This window comes from Styela clava, chromosome 15 (genome assembly GCF_964204865.1).
Source record: "Styela clava chromosome 15, kaStyClav1.hap1.2, whole genome shotgun sequence".
NCBI classification, from domain to species: Eukaryota; Metazoa; Chordata; class Ascidiacea; order Stolidobranchia; family Styelidae; genus Styela; species Styela clava.
The window spans coordinates 6,228,452-6,250,424 of NC_135264.1; the positions used below are offsets into that span (position 1 = coordinate 6,228,452).

A 21,973-nucleotide genomic window follows, 5' to 3' on the forward strand; every position below is an offset into this window, starting at 1 on the left:
GTGGCGAGCGTATTCCTAGATGGCGAATTCAATTGAATTCTGGTTATTTTTTGCATGACCACTGTTGTTAAACTTTAGTTATTTATTCAACCTTTCACACTTAGTAATAGATTACCTGCTAATTAGGGAAACAATACCCTATAGCAATTGATTATTAATTCCTTACTGTCTTACACAAGTTAAGTCTGCAACTGCAAGTAGGCCTACTAATAACAGTAGTTTGTCATCTGCTTTCCATTGAAATGAGGGAGCTTGTGAATATTTAAAGAAATTGATAACGACACACTATCACCCCATTATCACTCACCATCAACGAAGTGCTGTCCGCGAACAGTGAAACACATGTAAGATGGCTTCTGGACTTGACACCAAGCTTTTCTGCCAATGCAATAGGCAATCAGGCAACAGATGATATCCACATTGCGCGACGTTCCGGATCTTTTGAAATCAGTGGAATATAACTGAAGATCCATTTCGTTGTCTATACTATACGTACAGCCAACGGTACAATACGAAATAACCATTTTCAACAGCCAAACAAAACGGAAACGTATAATCCGACTTGCGACTGACAGGAGCCAAATGGACGTTTTTGTTTTATTGCCGTCCAGTAACAGAGTCACGTGACCTGTGCAAGTGGATTCCTAAAATTATATAGCGCTTTGTGCGGTGGGCTTAATCTAAGATCCTGGCCGACGGGGAATCCCCTTTCAATGTAGTCGTTTGCTCGCAGTCGTAGCCTAGCTTGTTATCTGTATAAACAACAAGAAAATGGAGCTTGTTTATCGGATTAGTTCAAATGCAAAGTCATCAGTTCAATCTCTCGGCCACTCCAGTAGTTCTAGTCCCATATCTGCAACATGGTCATGCAATAATCTTTTGGCATATCCATGGGAAAAAGTAGTCAAAGGTTGGTTTCTTTCTGCCATAATGAAGTTTGCTTGTTGCTTTCGTATCGTTTTAGTTTTTGAAAGTGTTCAAAACAATGTCAATTCAAAAATCAAAATTTAGAAGCCTTGAAAATAAATAGAGTTGAATTCCAACTTAGCTCTGTAGCTTGATGCCTGTAATAACTGAATGCAGTAATGAAAGCTTTTCAAAATATAGTAATATTTAACAAATAAATCAGTGGAGCCCATCATCTATTCAAATGTCAGTGGCTATTAAAACTCTCAAAAACCACTTATGATGTAATAATTTAGTTCCTACTAAGAAGAAACTAACATTATACAGTTATATGGATTACAAATGATGCAATTATGCAGTTTATGGCGAAATGAAAAAAATGTGTAAAATATAAATAAAAAAGTTTGTTGACATGCATCAACTTATTTTTACGACTCGCGAGTTATATTATGTGAACCGCTATGATGTGTAATTAGTGAGGAGTAGGGCTATATGGCTTTATGCCTCCTCTGGCATTGAATCTCCAGTGCTTTTAACAAAAAAACTGTTGTAATCACTTCACAAGAGCCAGAGCTTGTAGAACAAAGAACCGAATGCGGCTCAGAACACTCGGGTTGCCGATTGCTAATATATCTGTATATAGTATGCTAATGCCATAATCCATATTCAGGATACACAGAAAGATATGTCAGCATCATTGATCCAAATCAGCCATGGAATGTCCACACAATATCATTCGATAAAGCTTCTGTAAAAACTTTGCAATGGAATCAAACAGGTAAATTGAACATTTCAGCTATTATTAGATCGTCTAGATTTTGACCTTTTTTTCTATTCACATATAAATATACATCAACTGTAAACTTTAAAAAAATCAGTGTTTCAGTAGGGACGTTTGATAGACTGTGGTACCATCTGCAGTCAACTTTGTGAAAATGATTAGTGCTTGCTATTACACGTGATCAAGGATCAAGCGTGAATTTTGCTTATAATTTTATAATTAATTCTTATAATTTTGATGAGTCATCTTTGAGGTGTGTGCTAATGCAGCGGGATATCGTTAGGCTAGTCAGCTCGCTACCCTGATTTTTAACTCTTGTAAATACGTTTTCCATTGAACCTGATATTCAAGGACTTGTTAAAGTGCAGCAAAGGATATACTCATCTCATTGAAAGTAACAATCAAATTATGTCTTGTTTTATTTACATGTTCAATAAAATACAAAAAATGGTTACGTACCAAAAAAATAAACATACAGACACTTTCCAGACATTTTTGAGATACAGAAAGTTGGCATTTAATTCATTTTGAGCGTGTATATCTTTGTTTCTGTAACAAGGCAACAAGTTACTCTGCTCAACTTCAACTGGTTTTTGCAATGTATGGATTTCATCAAATCATCTGACAAATGTTTGGAAAGAAAAATCGACTTATGGATGCGACTTACAAGGGGAAGATATTTTGGCCTCATCATGGCTATCGAATGGACGAAAGGTACTTTGGCGTAGCTATCGTTATTTTTTGGAGCTGCCTAGCACACAGTTCAACTTTTAAATATTTTATCTTATATATTATAATCCTGAAACATGATCCCTTTTTCTAAAACAGACTTATATTAATTCAGAAGTTATTTGAATTAGTTTTCAGCTTCAGTCTTTATTATACAACTTCAATTTGATTGTGTTCAGACTTCAATTCAAAATTTGAGCAATAACTTAGGCTCAGCGGTGGGACGCATTATGAAAAGCGTCAGGAATACACTCGTCACCGCACCTCTGATTACCCTGCATGAGTTCGCAGGTTCGAATCACATGCGGGAATAGGTATGTGCGAGAGAATTGCTGGACACTCGCCTCGTAGGCTGGTACACGTAACCACTGGTCTGTTTCGCATCCTCCATCATCAAGTCCGTGCTCCTGAAAACAAATACCTGGCTAACTAATTTCATACCCGACATTGTAATTCTGGACTGCAGAAAGCATTTATTTGAGTGAAGTTGTGAAATTTCTCACAATTCAAATATATCTTTTCTGTCAATGATATTAGATTTCAAATATTTAGATTTTGATCTCGTTTTTTTTATATGATATATAAACCAGATTATTTAGTAATGTGTGATATTGATGTTAAGAAATTCTATGTAGAGTAATAAAAGTGATAAAGAAGATAACAGAATCTTTCTCTATTATTTTATTTATATTCGCATGCTTTAGGTTGTGCTTCACGTGGACAAGTTGGACAATCCCAAAGAAAAAATATCGAGAGCTCATCACCGACCATCGCTTGCACAACTTGGTGGTCAACCAATGGAAGGGTGAGTTCTTGAAATATTACTTGTAAGTATGTATAAACTGAAATTCTTGTACTAAATGTAACTAAAATAATTTTTTTAGGTATATTTCTGTTACTGGGTCTGGACTTGTAGTCGTAAAATGTATTACTGTTACACAAGATGATGCACCAATAGTAGCGAAAGCGCAGCTGAGCAACACCGAAAATTTCATGTTGGCGGATATTGTATATTCAAGTAAATATGAGCATTCTTATCTACTCTATTTTCTTCTTTAATGTTTTTTGTGTGTTTTGATTTTTGATAATCTTTATGTAGATCAGGGAAATATTATCGTCATGGCAACTGATTGTGATGTCAACAACCCAATAAAATTTTGGACAATTGAGCTGCGCTACAACAATGACACAAACAAATTATCGCTTGAAGTAAGTTTTGTTCATGTGTTCTGTTGAGTTCTGCGAAACAAAATTGATGGTGAATTAAGTGAAAAATTTGATTCGTATTAACCCATGTATGGCAAAGTTCAACATTTTGATTTTTTAACCCAGGTTGATGTACTTCCCAATATTACTCTAAAATGTGTCGAAGATTCTGCTGGCAAATACAACTGTATAACTCACGCTCGATTTGTAACTGGAACGAGTACTGAATGTGTTGTGGTTAGTACAATTTAAAATTCCATTATTAATTTTAAAAAAGTATGAAATTTCAAATGCAGATATTGGTGAAAATAATATTCATTTGGTGCTATGATTGACGACATATATATGCATTTTCTATAAATATGGCTGCATATTATGAAAACTTGTTACTGTAGACCTAAGCTGGTTATAAAACATCACTCAAAACCAATTAAACTTAAGTTTGCATTTGTTTGAGATCACAAGCTAGTCATTGAAATACAGATATGTTAATGCATAAATTTTCTATATTCTGCATTATGCAATTATGTCATGGATCAGGGGTGTGCAACCTTTCTTAAAGGAGGGCCAGATAGAAATAACTCGATGAAACTGCGGCCGCACCTTTATTTAACATCTGTTTTCTAGTAGTTGCAGCACAAAAATTTTGGGTATTTATCTTATGATATGCATTGTTCGCTTTGCACAAGCTAGCTGTTAGGGTATTGTAAAGTCATGGGCGTAGATAATACATTGAACTCAAGTAGAGGGATTGGAACTACTGATTTAGAAACTCGTTTCGCGGGTCGCACAAAAATTCAAAAATTCCCACTTCTCCTTGGGCTGTACGATTTTTCCTTGGGGGCCGCATTTGGCCCGCCAGCTGCAGGTTGCTCAACCCTGCCTTAAATGTAACAGTTTGACTCAAACTTATTATATCGGTCAGAGACCGAAGACTTATTGTTCGAAAGATAGGGGATCCCCCAAAACAGAAACTGCGGTTTCAATTCGAAAAATTCTGCAAACCCGAACTGGATTGTTTTGAATAGTTTTCAGCCAATATCAAAAATGTAGGAACAATAGCCAACTCCCCATGTCGTCGTCGAAATACTACTCGAGGAAATACTTTTATGAAGAATTCTGCAAATCCGAACTGGATTGTTTACCAATCCTATATTTTGTGTCAAATACAACGGCGCTAACCCGGGTTGCGACGGCTATTCAAACACAGCCTAGCGATATTTTGGTGAGGAATCCTGCAACCCCGAACCTGAGAGGGATATGGACATTGCTTAAACTTTAAAGAGTAATTATAAGTAACGAGATACGATCTCGCGGCGTGTATCCTTCGCTCTGACTCAATAGCGTGGGAAATTTCTCGAAGGAAACTTGCGCATCGCGACGACGTCAAAGTTACAAGAGAGATATGGACAATGCTTAAAGATTAATCACGAGACACGATGTAGCGGTGTGTATCCTTCGCTCTGACTCACTAGCGTGAAAACTTGCGCATCGGATATGCACACACACATTCAACGCGTCTCGAAAATCTCTCGCTTTATAAAAATCCAGATCTCTTCATTACTTCATCACTAATTAATTAATAACTCGCTAATTATACGACATAATTCATCCAAAATCAATAGGCTACTGGTTCGAGATATGATGAATGCACATGCAAAATTTGGAGCAGATTCAACCATGCCTTCGTGAGATATCGCGTGCATCTAACAGACAGACATACAGACAAATACCTATCAACATACTTACCGATTAAAATCGATAAGTAATTATGTCTTATTTTTTCATTACCAGATTTGTGCAGCTGGTTCAACAGGGTCCACGGTAGAATCATGGATTCTGAAGAAAGTTCAACCACAAGTTCATCCTTCGTTTTCATCAATGTCTAATTCGATTGAGAAAATGCAGAAATGGCAATTTGTATTAAGTACTCCACTTTCACAAAGGGTACGATTTTACATCACATATTGAATAATGAACAGATATTTTTGATTGGCTTCCAAAGTTCTGCGAGATATTTTCATGGGCTTTTTCCATGAGGATGCTTATGCTATTTGATGTAATATACAACATAAGGAGGTCTTTTAAATGGCAATTAGGACTATATATCCATCCCTACATCCAACTGTTGCTTTGGTAGTTTTTTTTGTTATATTTGCTTAAAGCTGGGTTACTTACATGAACAACAGCATGAGAGCTCTGAACACGGGGATTCTATAGAGATATTGTCTTATGTTTAGCTTGTTAGGATAGGATTTCAAAATTTTAATCCTAATCCTAATTAAAGTTTTGTTCATTTAGGCTGTTAGCATATCAATACCATCAATACCTGTGAGTTCTCAAACAGCTTCAATAAAAGCAGCGAATGAGAAAAACTTTTTCTGTGGGAATGCAATTGCTGTCGCTTTTCCAAACAATTCAATACAACTGTTACATAGGTGGGTACAATATGAAATTTAAACCCTTTTTTAAACATTGATTTTTGAAATCCCTTGTTTTTACTTGGCCATTTTATTATATATAAAACAATTGTAAAATTTATTGATTTTTTTCAGAATCACACTCGCTCCATTGCTAACACATTCAATATCTGATGATTTAAATCAAACAACAACAACAGTACTGGGTAAACGACAAAGAAAGGAAGACATAAATTCTACTATACAGCATATTGAATTTTCTGCTACTTCCTGTGCTCTGGTAGGTAATTTACATGATTTAATCCGTACTTGTATATTGTGAGAATATGTGCTAATTTGGATACCAAGTTATTAAAATGGCTTTTCTTCATTATGCCAAGTAGTAGGTAGTAAATTATTACCGTATGTTCAAATGGATTCTGCAATGAACTAGTAGTTGTTTGAATTTTGTGTGAATGAAGCATGGTTTCGATGGTGGAGGAAGTCGTTACCCACCAGCGGTTAACGTAACCACCCTACAGCGGCGAAGAGTCTAGCAATCCTCTCGCACATAACTATCCCCGTATGGGATTCGAACCTGCGAACCCATGCAGGGTAATCATAGGTGCAGTGGTCAGCTTGTTCCCAACGCTAAGCACGATGTGCCACACCGCCGAGCTAAATACTCATTGTTTAGATATGATTCTAAGGGATACATCTGCTCTTTAATATACTTCCTGCTGTCAAGGTTTGCCCATGCTTTAGCGAAAACTTGGTTGAAGTTTGATATTTTTTGGAATTTGTTCCTATCCAAGGCTGCTAACAACTTTTGACTCAATTTTTTTCGAGTATCTGTGTGACACTGGTCAGTGGTCACATTCTAATCTAGCATAACAAAAAACATGGAACGAAGGATAGGCAGTTCATAATAGAATCCCATGACATCGCTTATTGCAGTCAGTTTAAAACTGCTACTTGGTGTATGTCACGTCTTTTGATACCCCGGAATCTATATCGACGAGACACAATGAAAACGTATCGAACGCGCCACTCTCAGCCCCTTCATCCACAAACAAGACACATGCATAAATCAGCTTCTTTATATTCTTGGCAAAGAACAGCGGTTTTCTTAAATAAATAAAACAAAATTGATTAACATAAGTCAAAGCATATAACAACAACAAAAGGCAAATTTCTCACCAAACGTTTTCCGATCCGGGAGGCTAATACAATTACAATATATAACAGATAAATAAACAGTCCACAATACAGACAAATATCTGCGACTCTTTACACGACGAATACGTGATGCAAATGACCGAAAGGGAAACGCTAAACCAGACAATAGATAATAATACTAATTTACGCTACAAACAAAGGGTAATAATGGGTCTACAATGATTGGATGCAAGGCAGAGCACGATGCACTGCATACAGTGGCAAAATATACGACAAACGTACGTTTACAACGTAACAGTGTATATAATGCATATGATTTTTTTCTCCCCCTGAGTGATTTTTTTCAAAATTTTCAACTTTTTTTATTCTTTCAGCTTTTGTTTCCAAAATTTTCTTTGTCTTTCTTACAGGCAGTATTCGACAATAATGCAAATTTAATGATGTACAAAATTGCTCCTTGGTTGCAGAAAATGTCACCAGTTGGTTGGATGGCAGCGCATCACATATCTCAGTTATTATACTTCTGCATAATTTCAGGACATGAATGGTATTGTATGCTCATTGTCTCACTTATTATCTCGAAGTCTAATTTTGTGGCAAACATTAAAACTTACTATTTGGCTAGGATTTTATTTGACTATAAATCTTATTGTAATATTAGGAAGTGAAAATAATACACTTGTAGAATTGACCTTACTTATTTATCATAGAGAGGAAAGTAATAAGACGACTTAATCATATGGCGAACTCTTTCGAACGGTTACTAGTCAGTCCATGTCAGTTCTGGGATTAGTTAGCCAGTAGACCAGCGGTTATGTAAACCACCCTATGACGGCGATGAGTCTAGCAATCCTCTTGCACATTATCCTGCATGGAATTCGAACCTGCGAACGCATGCAGAGTAATCAGAGGTGCAGTGACTAGCGTAGTATCTTAGGGCTTAGCACTATGTGCCAATCGCTGAGCCAAAAGTTGAATAGTTATATTGTGATTTGCATTTCAGGTGGGACGTATTGTTACACATGCAAACTAGTACTGTTAATTTGGTATGTGAGCAGCTTTCAAAGGAATTTAGCAACCAGAGTCCACCAATGCAACAGGTATCAAAGTTAATGATTTGAAACATACAACACATTATGATGTCATAAATAAAAAAGGGAGAATTAACTGTCTGGGCATTGCAGATTATCAATCTCGGGTTAAAATCTCATGCCCCCACTTCACCCACGGCTAATTAAATTGGGTGCCGAACCGGAAACGTCCCGGCCCCATCAAATATTAGTATTAGCTCATTCATATATTAATTGCTACTATTTTAATTTTTACAGATGTTGAAGTCCAGGATGTTGTCTGTCAAAATTTCAATCTATCAACAATCTCATAGAACAGCAGATGCCGTCGATTGTCATCTAAGATTGATGTTTGAGGCTATAACTGTGGTATGTGACGATTATGCGAAAACTTGCAATATTGTAGGCGTAACTCTCTGCATGCTAGGTTTGACGTTTTATAATACAGATATAAAGTATAGTAATTGTAAAACTGATGGTAAACTTCCGTAACAATTTCTCAGGTGTTTAGATCATTACTTCAGCCGCCACATGATTCCATGGATGATCAGGCACCAGCTGACAAGCTGCATGAAGTTTGTAGGTGAGTTAAAATGTAGATGTATCGGATATCCTTGCGTGTGAGCGGAGTTTAAACAAAAAAAAGTTATCAAACCAAGGGGTGGTCAGCCTATACGTGCATAACTCTGATTGCACTGAAAACGAAATGACATTATGCTAAATTAATTCCAACAGCTACAACTCTAACCAAGCTCTCATGATAAGAGCGTGCGCAAACACACGCAAAGCAGCGCTTGGTACGCTATGACAGCAATAACAGTTTATGATTGGTTGTCATACACATGATCGCTTGTGTATTTTGTGGGGCTGGCTTATATGCAAACTTTTATAAATTTATCGTTTTAGTCCTGTTTTTATGGAGACAGACGATTTTGCTCCATGTAGTTACATATCTTATCACAGAACTCGGGACATTCAAATTTTTTGTATCTTTTTAAATTTTCAAGTTCATCATTCGAAACTGACATCAACAAGTTACTGCAGTGTGTCGATACAGATACGCAGTCACTTCAGTCATTGCAACAATTAATACAATGGATTGCAGATGTTACCTTGTATATTTTATCAGTTGTTCCTCAACCAGTAAGTAGACTACTTGTTTCACAAATCTTCATTTCTCGTGTTTTTTCAATATTTGGTTTGTCTGTAAAATAATATATATCCAGTGTTTTGCTATTTTTTTTAGCTTGTTTGTCGGATTAGCCAGCAAATTCATTTTCCTACAATTTTTCCGTAATCCAATTGATATGAAAGTATAACAAAGTCTTATAATATTTCAAATTGAATACTTATATTTATGAAAATATTTATCAGCCTACCGTCTAGTAGTTATATTTATGAGTTAGTTAGGTATTTACCGGCGCTCCAGAAGTGTGTGTACCAATTTTGTAACTAATTTTGTTTTGGCTAACGCAAACAGTCCCCGAACTCGTAATAGAACCAAAATAAGGAAAATCAGAATAAAATTATGACCTAACCTGGTACACATACTACGGGAGTACCTACTTACCTGATAGTTATTACTTATCTGTGTATAATTATTTTATTGTATGATCGGAATTCACAGTGCAATTTTAAATTTTTGTTCAGATAAATTCAAATACACCTGGTTCATCACTCATATACGATAAAGAATTTCTTTCCATATTACGAGAATTACTCGTTATCATACAAACTTGGAAATTATTAAAATCGGCATGTTCGCCAGTCTTTTGTTGTTTTGATGATCATATAGATGGACTATCCTACATTTTCAAACTTCTTACAGAAGTATATCGTGCAGGTATGAATCAAAGTGGAAACATTTTCAACGAATTGTTGGACATTTATTTGAATTAAAGACAGAAAATTGTATCGCGTTTTGACCACTCATTGTTCACTTATTACTCATCCAACTCTCAAGTTTTCCCATGTGTCTTCCATCATAAAAAAGAATAAAGTACTGTATATATCAAGTCGTTTTTTAAATATATAAATGATACAATTATTTACTTTGTTTCGGTTTGGATTGGATTCGACATGGGTTTTAGAAAAAAAATAAAGATATTTGGATAAAAACTTTCAAAGCATACTGCAGAATCAACTTATGGATTCTTTCTTTTATTCATGTTTGCTTGTAGCATAGCAATCGAAAGTAAATATATTTCTGTTTTTCAGTATCTATGGGAGAAACGCAAGGTCGTATACCAGATAATATAATAGATGAATGTTGTTTATTACCGAATCAAATTCTTATACCTTCGATTGATATTATTAAACCAGTTGATGGTGTGTTACAACGTTTATCATTGACACCGATGCCTTACAGGTAAGACTTTCACAAATAAACTATCATTTGAAATACAGCAAAGAATCGGCAACTAAACTACAGACTTTTATTATGTGTAGTTCTGCACTTCATCACAGACCTATATTGTAGGATAGAATAGGATTTACATATTTATCCCGGGGGAGGAAAGCCGATAAGTTGGCTTGAGCATAGGTCGAACCACGGCTTATTGTCCGGTCACCAGTTCATGTCGGGCATGGGATTAGTTAGCCAGTTATTAGTTTTTTTTTTCGAAAGCATGGACACGATGGTGGAGGAAGCTGCAACTGACCAGCGGTTACTTGAACCACCGTACGGCAGCGAGGAATCCAGTAATCCTATTGCACATTATCTTAGAAAATTTGGTACTCCCGTACTGTGTGTACTAGGTTATTTTTTTCCGTTTTTTCTAATTTTAGTTCTGTTACGAGTTTGGGGACTGTCTGTGAGCCAAGTAAATATACCCCTGCCCATAGGTTTCAGTCCCTTTACGTAACTTGATGTAAAGTGGGCGAACAAAATTAGTTACCTCCATATTGGTACACATACTTCTGGTTGTGTACTGGCTGTTTGTGTATGATTGTATCCAAAAGTTCAATTACCTGGGACAATTTGCATAAAAGATATTTTAACCCTAGAATATGTTCCATGTTCTGTTTTATTGGATTGGCCGGCAAAATATCCACTTTACTAAAATGTTTGTGAAGTTATTATCAAAGGGCGTTTCAGTATAGCGAAGGGTTTGCAATATTGAGTTAGTTTGATGATAATTTCTATGTAGTTGTACTTTGAATAATTCTGTGTATGATGGCGTTATACATAAAGTGAAAATATATTTGATGGCCGTTGGGCTGACTTTTCTCCCAAGCTGGCAAGTATGTACTCATGTATTGAATTTTTTGAGATTTGATTGAATTACCTTACATTATAATAAAAATGTGAAAGACAATTCATCACACTTCTTTAGGTTCGAGTATGATCGTAAACCACCATGTTCTTCATTGTCAAATAAAATATCTATAAACAAAAGCAGTTTTTTGAATCCACATGACGATTCTGGAAAAATAGATAACTTGCGGCGAATATTCCTGGGAAAATCACCTGTTGCTGCTTTGAAAACATGCACAAGGTAATTTGTATGACTAATACTGGTAATTCTATATTGTTGCTCTATTTATTTATTTTCAAATTTAATTGATCATAATACTCCAAACCTATTCAACATTTGAATTTATCAAGCAATGTGCGTTAACCACCCTACACGGTGACAAGACCAGCAATCCTTTCGGACATTGTTATCCCCCAATCGCTGTAGGGTAATCAAAGGGATACTCCCATAGTGTGTGTACCAGGTTATGGTTAGGCAATAATTTAATTCAGATATTCCTTATTTTAGTTCTATTACGAGTTCAGGGACTGTTTGTGTTAGCCAAGGTATATACCCCCTGCCATAGGCTTCCGTCCCTTTACACAACTTGATGTAAAGTAGGCGAACAAAATTAGTTACCTCCATATTGGTACACACATTTCTGGAGCGCCATCAGAGGTGCGATGGTAATCTTATTCCTAATGCTTATACGATGTGACACACGGCCGAACTAAACTGCTGCCCTAAATTAAAATGTTGGTTTCATTTCTAGGTGTGGGATGTTATCATTGTTAAACCCTTTTCCTCAATCAAACATCGAATTTTGGGATAAAAGGTTTACTTCATATTGCATTTGTGGAGGTAATTGGCAAAAAGTCACCACTGGGAGCAGGAACTGAACAAGTGCGATGACAATTTCAAAGGCTTGCATGGACCATTAGTCAGAGATAGCAATTTGTCAGTGTGGACTGTTTTAGTCAGTACCAGTTATAAGTGTCCTAATGGGCATTGAGTGTTTATACCTGTCAATGTGAAATAACTTACACCCGAATGAAGAAAATTGAGACTTTTCGACTCGTTGTAGTTTTTATTGCTATTATCTGAATGAGATATATCATTTTTATATTCAATTTTCAGTGAATCGTGAACTTTTATATTCGGGCCGTTTGCTATACATTCCTTCATTGTAGAATATTGAACAGAATAAGTAGCAGCCATCACTAGTCAATAAGAGAGTTATGATAAGCTATTTGAACTTTTTAACAGCAGTCGAACTAAACAATGACTCTATGACTCTATCCAATCACAGTTGGAGGCATGTATTGAAGAAATGCACCACCAGAAAATATTTGACTGTGAAAAAAATTTATAACTTAACAAAAAGCTTAATTGGTTACAATGTCTGTTTTATCGTCTGCAGTCATATATATTTGAATCCTTGCCATAAAGTAGGGCTGGGAATTTCAGTGAAAACACTGACAGTACTGAACTGAATTGGTCAGCTAACTGTTAATGATGTCAAAGGCAAAGCATGAAACAAGGCTGTCTTATTGTTATTTCTGATCTATCTTTAGGACTTGGTAGACAATTTGCAACACAAGTTTTACACACAGACACAGATTCATTTGATTTACGAGCTTATCTGCTTATCTTGTTTATACTTTCTCATAACTAAACACAAAATTATCATTTTAATATTCTTCAAATGGATGCCGCTATATCGCTACTCATTATTTTCGAAGTCTACACATCCAGAAAAATACAACGGGACGTTGTTCCATCCTTTCTTGACTTTAATGAGTTTATTGAAAATCTTGAGAATTGTTATTGCGTTAGGGCTGTTTGTACGGCTTGCAATCCAATAAAGTTTCTTTCCTGAAATTAAAAAATATTCTCAGGCAAAGGGAAAAGAGATGTTTTTACAGCAAAAAAGAAACAATCGACTGGGTACCTTTTTTAGTGCAAAGCAGAGATATTGCATAGTTTTCGTAGTCAGTGAAGTAACGGAACTCATCAAAGAATGTATCCAAGCTTTCTGTAAATGAATTTGAATTTTTATAATCATAAAGACAATTTGCTAAAAAGTTCACAAAGTACAACTTAACAATGCGTACCTTCCAGTAACTCGGGACTTGGTTCCTGACTTGGTTTGATTTCGTCTTTTAGGTAGTTCATCCAGTTTCCAACTAAATAATAATATATATACTTATTTTCTTACAAGTTATGTAAGTTTGTTACACTTTTCGGAAAATACTCGGGGTAATAGCTTTTGACAAATGGTAACTTTGTGGCGTTATCCTGATAATAGGACAATCGGTTGTCCGCGATACGATTTACCTATGTATCCCAAGGGAGAGGAAAGTTGATAGGACGACTAAATCATATGGCGAATTAAGGCCTATCGGCCGGTTAGCAGTCCATGTCGGGTATGGGATTAGATGACCAGTTATTTGTTTTCGGGAGCATGGACTTGATGGTGCCATCGCTTAGCACGATGGGCCACACCACCGAGCCAACTTTGAAAGTATCGATATCTTTTTCACTCACCATGCTCTTGATTATAAACGAATCCACCAGAATTTTGTTTTATTGCATCGATGGTCACATTTGTGTTCCTTCATAGAGAACAGTTTTTGTTATGTAAATATTATTGAATAAATGTTATTTATCTGGTATAGACACCAAACTCGAGCACATACCTTCCAGTGTCTTTAAACATATAGGATATTCCATTACTTGTTGATCGAATATCTCGAATTTGGAAACATGGCACAAGTTCGTCTGAAGGAGTTCTAACATTCAAAATTTCGTACCATACTCCTGTCATCTTTACAATTACAAAAAATAAGTTACAAATTGGAATAAATAGAAGAAACGATTTTATTCCCTTACCAACTAAAATGGGAATTTCTGACGGGTATTGAACATAATATTCTAACAGCGCTGTTAGAATGAACTTCTTTTAACAACAATACTTCAGAAACGGAAAACTATTTAATATTTGTGTCACCATCATATCCCCTTTTTATTATTGAGATGATAATTTAGCAAATTATTGTAAAAGTCATTAACTTAATGACATATTAAAATTGTTAGAAATTGCATCTTTTACCTTGCTCCATTCGATATCTTGTTGCGCGGGTGGTAGTTCACATTCGTCATCATCGCCATCTGCTGTTGCGCGTGAGACACAAGTAAAAATAACAAACCATAAAATAGTAGCGTACGAAAATATTTTCATGGTGTTATTTCACGAAAATTTGTAACTTTAAATTTACAATGATAAACTTGTAGCTTAGTACCTCGTTTTATAGTTTTCAATGACGACAACCTTTGGATCTGAACCAATCATTCATAATACTTGAGTTTAGGAAGGATGTGCATTGACATTTTACATAGGATGTCAATAGTGGGATTTATGTAACCTATCGGACCGGGAAACTGCGAATTCGTGTGATTGTCATATTGCGCTGTTTTTTTTTCGAACAGAATCGGTTGTGAGCCATAAATGTGAAACATATCTTGCACATTGATATATTCAAATCACGAACCTCGGAACCTGGACTTGCAATTAACTGTTTTGATGAATTATTATTACTATAATCGCGTGTCTTGTAGTTCAACCTTTGCGCTGACGACACATTGGATATTTATTTACACATAGAATGCCAGTTTTCGGAAATTGATATGGATTTCGGTCTCAGTCAATTTTGATCGGTCGTAAAAAGGAAACGAATACCAACTGTTAATCGACGAAGACCACTTTATAGGACATACGGGCGTTTTAACTAGATAGTCGAGTAAATTTATATATATATATATCCTATCGACATGTTTTTCCTTAGATAAATTAGACTTCATGACGTTGGGTGGTGTAAATGTATTTGAATATATATTCAGAAAGTTGCTCAAATGCCGGTGAAGATGATCAATCGAATACACAATACATTTTTATTTATTAAGTTAAATGTAGTTTTATCACTAATAACAAAATAACTACCACCCCCTGAATTTGGAAACACCCCTCTAAAATAAAATAAACTGGGAACATACTGGGCACGACACGACTATGGCATAAGCCATACTATGTCTTTCAGATTTATGATACTTTTTCTTGTCGATTGTTATAATATCATGTTTATGTACGATCCACATAGCCGCAAAGCAAGAAATGTAGGATATGCTGTAAGTTTGCACGACTCTCTAATCGATATTTTCTCGGAATAGGCTGAATCAGTGTTAGGTCGTTTTTTATTGACATGAGGTTGATATATGCCACTAAATATATTTGGCTTAAAGTTTTGAGTCAGAATTGCTGTTAAAATCTTTGTCAAACCAGAGACAAAAGTCGGGGTCGTATTTTAAATGGCTCGGAGTTTGGAGTCAGGTGTCTTGCAGAAGGTAAAATACATGAATTGTAAAGTTCTAGGTGGTCAATCCTTAATTGGAGATGCGTTGAAGGTAAACCAGGTGGTGTTTTTTATTAAAGGCTTCATATTATTTGAATATACCGCACCAATCGTTATCACTTCATAGAACATTTTTTTAAATTTGGTGAGCACAGATTCAGAAAAAAAACATTTTGTATAATGAAATTAATTTGACTTTAAATTAGCTTCAATATCATTTTTTCCATAGATTGAATGTTCCACTTGTCTTATCTCATCTTCTGAGGTATCCAGAACACATATAAAAGTGTGATAATCGATAGTCAATTCAGTGCAGTATGACTATGTGATAGTATGCGACTGAAAAGAATAAATTTGTGTTTCAAAATGTACTGCACCAGACGCAGTAGTTTTGACCGAACTCAGCTGGTATTTTACTTGATTATGAGTGATTTTTCGTATCAAATGCGAGTTGAGCAACGCTGCAAGCTCTTAAATGAAACGAGTATATGCAGACAACCCAAAACAATACGTAGTCGCGGTAACTGAAATCCATACACATTTTGAAAAACTATATACAGCAGCACGAACAAGATAATGTGCATTCGATTTGAAGTCTTAAGGTCGCAGGGTTACGAAGGCATAATGAACGGTTGTGTTGTAGCTTTGTTTTTTGCTGTTGGTATGTTTATCGATATCATATCATGTATAGATTACGGAAATTGCCAACTTATGGAACAAACAAGTCAAATCAATTGGGATCGATTAGAAGGAGATTGGTACGAAACCATAAATACCGATCGGGCCGTTGACAAAATTGGCGGCTGCTACAAGATGGACGAAATCAAATCAACCAAGAATGGCGCTTTTGTACACATGATCGACTATCACATCAACAGAAAACGCTTCAGAAAATTCGGTTTAAATTTCGTGTTAAATCCCAACGGAAATTATGTACTGGAAAATGACAAGGCCGTGGATCTTTGGAAATCCGACTTGAAAATGACACTACAAAAGCAATCCTCAACCAAACAAGCAATCTTTGATGAAATAGCTGAGACACATGGGGCATACACCATATATACGGATTACAAAAACTACTTCATATCTGCAAGATGCCTTGATCAAAATCTTGAAGGTGGTCAGAAAGGTTTTTGGATTTACACGAGAAGTCAACATCCAGACGCAGAAACTGTTTTGAGAATCATCAATGTAATATCTCAGATGACAAATGGCTGGAACGCTGTTCCACTCGCCCTGTCTAAATGTGTCTATGCCAAAGCTCTGAATAATTTTACCAATGCCTAAAAATTATTTGTGGTTTCGATTAAGTTATATTTAAACAGAATAAATATACATGTTTTGCTGTTTTGAGAATTCGTATTGCACATGCTATCAGTAATAAATTGTTAGTCGTTGTGGCTATTCGATAATCGGGCGTCATTTCTGAGTAGGCCTACAAGTCTTTGCCCTGAATGAACCTTTGCGAGTACTCTACCTCAAAAGCGTTCTACAGCAGTGCTTCCCAAAGTGGGCGATATCGCCCCCCGGTGGGCGAAAACGATACAGAGAGGGGTGAAAAAGTCGAAGGGGGCGATAGGGGGGCGATTTCGCGAAATCTGTTTTTGCTCTGCGCATCGTGCACTTAATTCTGTAATCTGTGTGCATTCGCAGACTTGAATCACGTGGTCGATTATCACACTCGAAAAGATTGCTGGACTCGTCTCCGCAGTAAGGTACGGTAGTTGGCGTATCCCAGTGGTCGGCAAAATACGGCCGGAGTAAAAATATCTGTACCGTGACGATTCTCTGAATAGACCTATCCCCGACCTTTGACCGCGGAAAATTCTTCCTATATACTTTACCATTTTAAAATTTTCGGTGCTTATTTCAAGAGTGTTTAGGAGTACATATTTGTGCGAACAATTTTGTTCGAAAATGGAGACATTACAAAGAACAAGCGAAGAACTGGGATTAGTGATGCCCATTTGGAAAATGTTCCAATCTTGGCGTCGTAAAGCTATCAAGCGTGATGCAGCAACATGGCAGTGTCACATTAAATGTCACTGTAATAATTTTTTAATAAGACGACGGAGTTGAGTTCACGAATTGTCTCAGTTTTCGCGCGCTGTTCCGTTTTTAACTTTTAAAAAATATATGCGACCCGCAAAAGACTATAGCAACCCTAAATTTTGTCTCGCGAGCGACATAAAATTTGCCGACCCCTGGGCCGTAGTCGATAGTCGGTCACAGTTTTTCCACATCCGAGTCCATGAATCCAAAAACAAATAGCTGATTAATTCTATGGACTGGTGATAGGGCTGTAGGCCGGGGTAGGATGAGGAATCGGGGATGAATTTTACCGAAGTGTTTTGGTGCAGGTCATCAGGCTGTAGGAATGAATGAGATGTACAAAAATCATTATTATTACTTTGGGAAAATTAACTTTGCTTTCATTAATTTAATGTGAAATGGGGTGAATTTAGGGAGTGGAATACACGACGGTTTTTGAGGAGGTAGAACCCTGGATTCTTTCATTTCCGACCTAATATATGGTGAAAAAGGGTTTTTGAGCCGTGCTACTATTGTCATCAAAACAACGAAATCGCCTTTCCATCAGTAAACTGGGTAATTTCAAATATGATAAAAAACATGCTGAAGAACACCAAGCTCATGCATCTCATTAAATAACACTATAAACTATGATTTGTCTTCTCATTTGGTCTGTAATATGTTCGTTTCTGACTTTACATTTTTTTGTAGTGCTGGGGGGCGATGAAGTTGTATAAACTACTTTAGGGGGGCGATGGTCAAAAAAGTTTGGGAACCACTGTTCTACAGTTTATCGCAATGGGCCCAAACGTAAAATTATAGTGACCCCGACGGCCAGATCATCGAACAACATATTAATTTATGAACTTTCGCCATTCCTAATCAAGCTTACTTTTACTAGTAGATATTTTAACTTTTTTACTCACAACACGGCACCAATAAAAAAAAATCACATTATTGAATCCTTGTCACACGTGTTCTCATCCCAGTATGACGAAGTCACGTAACAAAAACAATAGCAATCAATAAAACACAAAAACAAAAGCTCGAGGCTGAATATCCCTATGTCATTCCAGTCGCGCCAACAGCATTGGTGTTTTCACTTCATAATAAAAAAAATTGATAAAATAAATATTTCATTTGACATTTTGCTATTTATCATTCGCATTGGTCTAATTGCGACTCCTGTCATTTGCACCACAAAACACGAAAGTGTGCTGGGCTATAATTGCCTTCAGGAAATATCTTGGGATATATTAAACGAAGATTGGTATACAGAACGGCGCCCCAGAAGTATGTGCACCAAAATGGCGCACAACTTAACCTGGTACACATACTATGTTCAGGATGTGCGCCATCTTGGTGCACATACTTCTGGAGGTTCTACAGGACAGCTGGAGCTTTGGAGTATGTTCTTGTTAAAATTAGGCAAAACTATTGGATTGTGAATGAAACTTCATTAGTGAAGAAAATTATCTATAATCTATCTACTTCTATAATTGTGTACTGTGCAGAAGAAGACGGTTAAGGCCTGATGTAAAGAAATGTCAAATTTGCATGTTAATGGAGTAATTCCGTAATATGAACCACAATTTTCATGCGTGGCTCTAGAGTAGACTGTTTTGAACCGTTTTGAACTCTTGTCCTATCTAAGCGCGCATTTCACGTGGATAATGCTCAAAACCTGAAAATGATCTTCTTATATTGACCTTACAAGGATTTATTTTACATAGGAGCCGAGTCGTTCGAGGTGACAATGGCTCAAATTTTTGTTCATCTTTTTGCTTCAGAAGAACATCAAATATATATTTGATACATCTTGCGCTTTGAATTTTAGAGTTTCTAGTGATCCAAACTATCTTAAAATAGTAAAATTTGTCAATGTAATTGAAACCGAAGCTCTTGTTTAACCAGGTTAGTTTGAAACAAAAAAAAATGTAGGCTATTTGAGAAAACGTTGGAAACAAGTCGTGATTTAATTTCCATTCTGAATCACAACTTACCACGAAACACCCGGAGTTTGAGTGATCAAGGCTACGCCTGACAAGGAGCGCCTCGTTCGATATGTTTTTTTTTTTTTGGAATTAATATTCTGTTCATCAATGACCTATGACAAAGCCTATTCTTTTTCATGTTTTCAGTTTTTTTTTTTAATTTTGCGAGGGTTTGATATTCACTTGAGTGTTTAAATCTTCAAATTTAGTGTAAATTAACATAACTTTTCAATTTCCATAAGTCCAGGGTGAAACCGTCAATATCTCCCACTATTACTCATCGTTCCCGCTTGTTCGCACTCTGATACCTTCCACTCTTCATTATTATTTCGATCATTTTTGTTTAGAGAATTTCAACAAACTTCTATCTTGGAGTGTTGATTACGAGCTTCTATAATCTGTGAGTATGGAAAACGTCAACCCCAATAAAATCTCCGGCGACTTTCTTATCGATTGCTCGTTGTTCCGATAACGGTACATCTATATCATCTTTCAGATCACATCCGATCCATTTGAATATAACTTCTATTTTATACCGATATTCATTTTTACCGATATATTCAAAGTAAACAGGAAGTTTTTTTGATGTTTTAGTCAACAACATATAAGGATCTTCCGCCCTCAACCGATTTATATTCTTCCGTTTTAAAACGCTTTTTCAACCGTTAGATTAATTCTCAGAACATTAAATCATCTTCCTGCCTATCTGTCCCAATTTATTTCATTTAAAGAATCATATTACAAAACACTTTCTTCATTACATATACTGTTGCCATACGTTGATTTTGAAAATGCAAATGATTATAAAATATACCAAAGCATGAAATTAAATTACAACTTTAATCTTCAGCAAGTCGCGAGGAATTTATTCCAGTATAATGTTGCTTGTCAGTGCAACCTGTGTAAACCATGTTGAATATAATGATATAGCCTATGACGTTTTTAGATATAAACAGAGGATTTCCCTTTTCATGTGCTCATGGTAGTCATGGTATACGACGCCTTTAAGCATAAACAGAAGATCCTAAATTGCGAATTTATATGAACAAAAATGAAGTATTTCCATATGTCAAGCGGTGGTTTCTAAGACAGTTTTTGTTGGGCGTTGCTACATCTATCTAATGGCGCATTGATGCATTGTTCCTTGATTCATTTTTGTAAATATGCCAACAGTAAAGCTGCATGCAAACGGATATACGACGTTTGCAACACTCCCGCTTGTTCTAACTGTTACATACATATCTTATAAAGTCATATGCAATATGCGTCGTTGATACACAAATGATTTCAAGATGTTCGAAATCAGTTAATTGGGTCACATATTCTGTGAGTAAAATTTTTCAAAGGTAAATTTTGTGATATAAGATTAAATATTGGTAGGTGCGTTATCCGCAGGCTTGGCCGTGGGCATAGGATTCCCACCGTATGGGATGGGACAGCACACATTTGTATTTTCCATAGGACACAAAATAACGTATGATTTTCGGGGATGATGGTAACATTTCGTTATGGATTTCGTGTCCATATATTTGAGCATACCTCTCTTGTTAGTTATAACGTTCAAAATATATTCAGCATTAACAATATACCTTGTGAAGGGGCTGATGGGCACATGCATTTTAAGTAAACAAAGTCAGTAAATTTTTTTGTTTTTATGTTTTTTCGTACATGTAGTCCTATTTACCTAAATTTTACAATTTTTATTGAATTGTATTACAATGGGAATCCCATGGGATGGGTTGGGGCAGGCATAAATTGCTATGAGAAATGACGTGTCACGCTAATTTATCTTTTTAGTCCGGGAACTGCCTTCCTACAGTTGTTACCCTGACTTCCTTCATTAAGATATATATTAGAGCTTTGAATTTATATTGTCGTAAACGAGACAGGTGGTACTATAAGGCCCTGGAAATAAAATAATAATTAATGAAATATCTGACATTTTTACTTTTTTTTTGTCTCGGAGAAAATACACCTACTCCAAATCATTAGTGAAGTTTACCGATACTAAATTGCTGAGTTGTTTGACTCAA

The 21,973-nt window shown here is 36.0% G+C and overlaps 3 protein-coding genes across 4 annotated transcripts; 2 read left to right on the forward strand and 1 right to left on the reverse strand.

Annotated features, from left to right (window-relative positions):
• The first annotated feature begins 693 nt into the window (after positions 1-693).
• On the forward strand, positions 694-12,667 carry LOC120334392 (mediator of RNA polymerase II transcription subunit 16-like). Its single transcript, XM_039401896.2, has 19 exons — positions 694-910; positions 1,577-1,684; positions 2,247-2,401; positions 3,121-3,221; positions 3,301-3,434; positions 3,516-3,625; positions 3,749-3,859; positions 5,417-5,569; positions 5,924-6,060; positions 6,178-6,322; positions 7,611-7,747; positions 8,204-8,300; positions 8,529-8,639; positions 8,774-8,853; positions 9,278-9,413; positions 9,921-10,113; positions 10,488-10,638; positions 11,606-11,767; positions 12,279-12,667. The coding sequence occupies exons 1-19, from the start codon at positions 772-774 to the stop codon at positions 12,403-12,405; spliced, it is 2,487 nt and encodes an 828-aa protein (XP_039257830.2). The 5' UTR covers positions 694-771; the 3' UTR covers positions 12,406-12,667.
• Positions 12,668-13,116: 449 nt separating this feature from the next.
• On the reverse strand, positions 13,117-14,754 carry LOC120334393 (uncharacterized). Its single transcript, XM_039401898.2, has 6 exons — positions 14,619-14,754; positions 14,206-14,333; positions 14,054-14,121; positions 13,621-13,692; positions 13,458-13,541; positions 13,117-13,381 (listed from the first exon to the last, which is right to left on the reverse strand). The coding sequence occupies exons 1-6, from the start codon at positions 14,745-14,747 to the stop codon at positions 13,230-13,232; spliced, it is 633 nt and encodes a 210-aa protein (XP_039257832.2). The 5' UTR covers positions 14,748-14,754; the 3' UTR covers positions 13,117-13,229.
• A 1,051-nt stretch (positions 14,755-15,805) lies between these two features.
• LOC144411842 (uncharacterized) lies at positions 15,806-17,320 on the forward strand. Of its 2 annotated transcripts, none has more exons than XM_078109462.1 (2): positions 15,806-15,907; positions 16,607-17,320. In XM_078109462.1, the coding sequence occupies exon 2, from the start codon at positions 16,627-16,629 to the stop codon at positions 17,200-17,202; it is 576 nt and encodes a 191-aa protein (XP_077965588.1). In that variant the 5' UTR covers positions 15,806-15,907; positions 16,607-16,626; the 3' UTR covers positions 17,203-17,320. The 2 variants fall into 2 exon arrangements, with proteins under 2 accessions (XP_077965588.1, XP_077965587.1); XM_078109461.1 differs by having other exon boundaries at positions 15,827-15,967.
• Positions 17,321-21,973: the final 4,653 nt, after the last annotated feature.

What these genes read in the sequence shown, in the direction of transcription:
- LOC120334392 (XM_039401896.2), top strand. Translation starts at nt 772, where the DNA reads ATGGAGCTTGTTTATCGGATTAGTTCAAATGCAAAGTCATCAGTTCAA. An exon ending in GTACTCCACTTTCACAAAGG is followed by an intron (nt 5,570 to 5,923) that starts GTACGATTTTAC and finishes TTGTTCATTTAG; the next exon opens with GCTGTTAGCATATCAATACC. An exon ending in ATAATTTCAGGACATGAATG is followed by an intron (nt 7,748 to 8,203) that starts GTATTGTATGCT and finishes TTTGCATTTCAG; the next exon opens with GTGGGACGTATTGTTACACA.
- LOC120334393 (XM_039401898.2), bottom strand. Translation starts at nt 14,747, where the DNA reads ATGAAAATATTTTCGTACGCTACTATTTTATGGTTTGTTATTTTTACT. An exon ending in AAGATATCGAATGGAGCAAG is followed by an intron (nt 14,334 to 14,618) that starts GTAAAAGATGCA and finishes GTAATTGTAAAG; the next exon opens with ATGACAGGAGTATGGTACGA. An exon ending in AAGTCCCGAGTTACTGGAAG is followed by an intron (nt 13,542 to 13,620) that starts GTACGCATTGTT and finishes ATTCATTTACAG; the next exon opens with AAAGCTTGGATACATTCTTT.
- LOC144411842 (XM_078109462.1), top strand. Translation starts at nt 16,627, where the DNA reads ATGGAACAAACAAGTCAAATCAATTGGGATCGATTAGAAGGAGATTGG.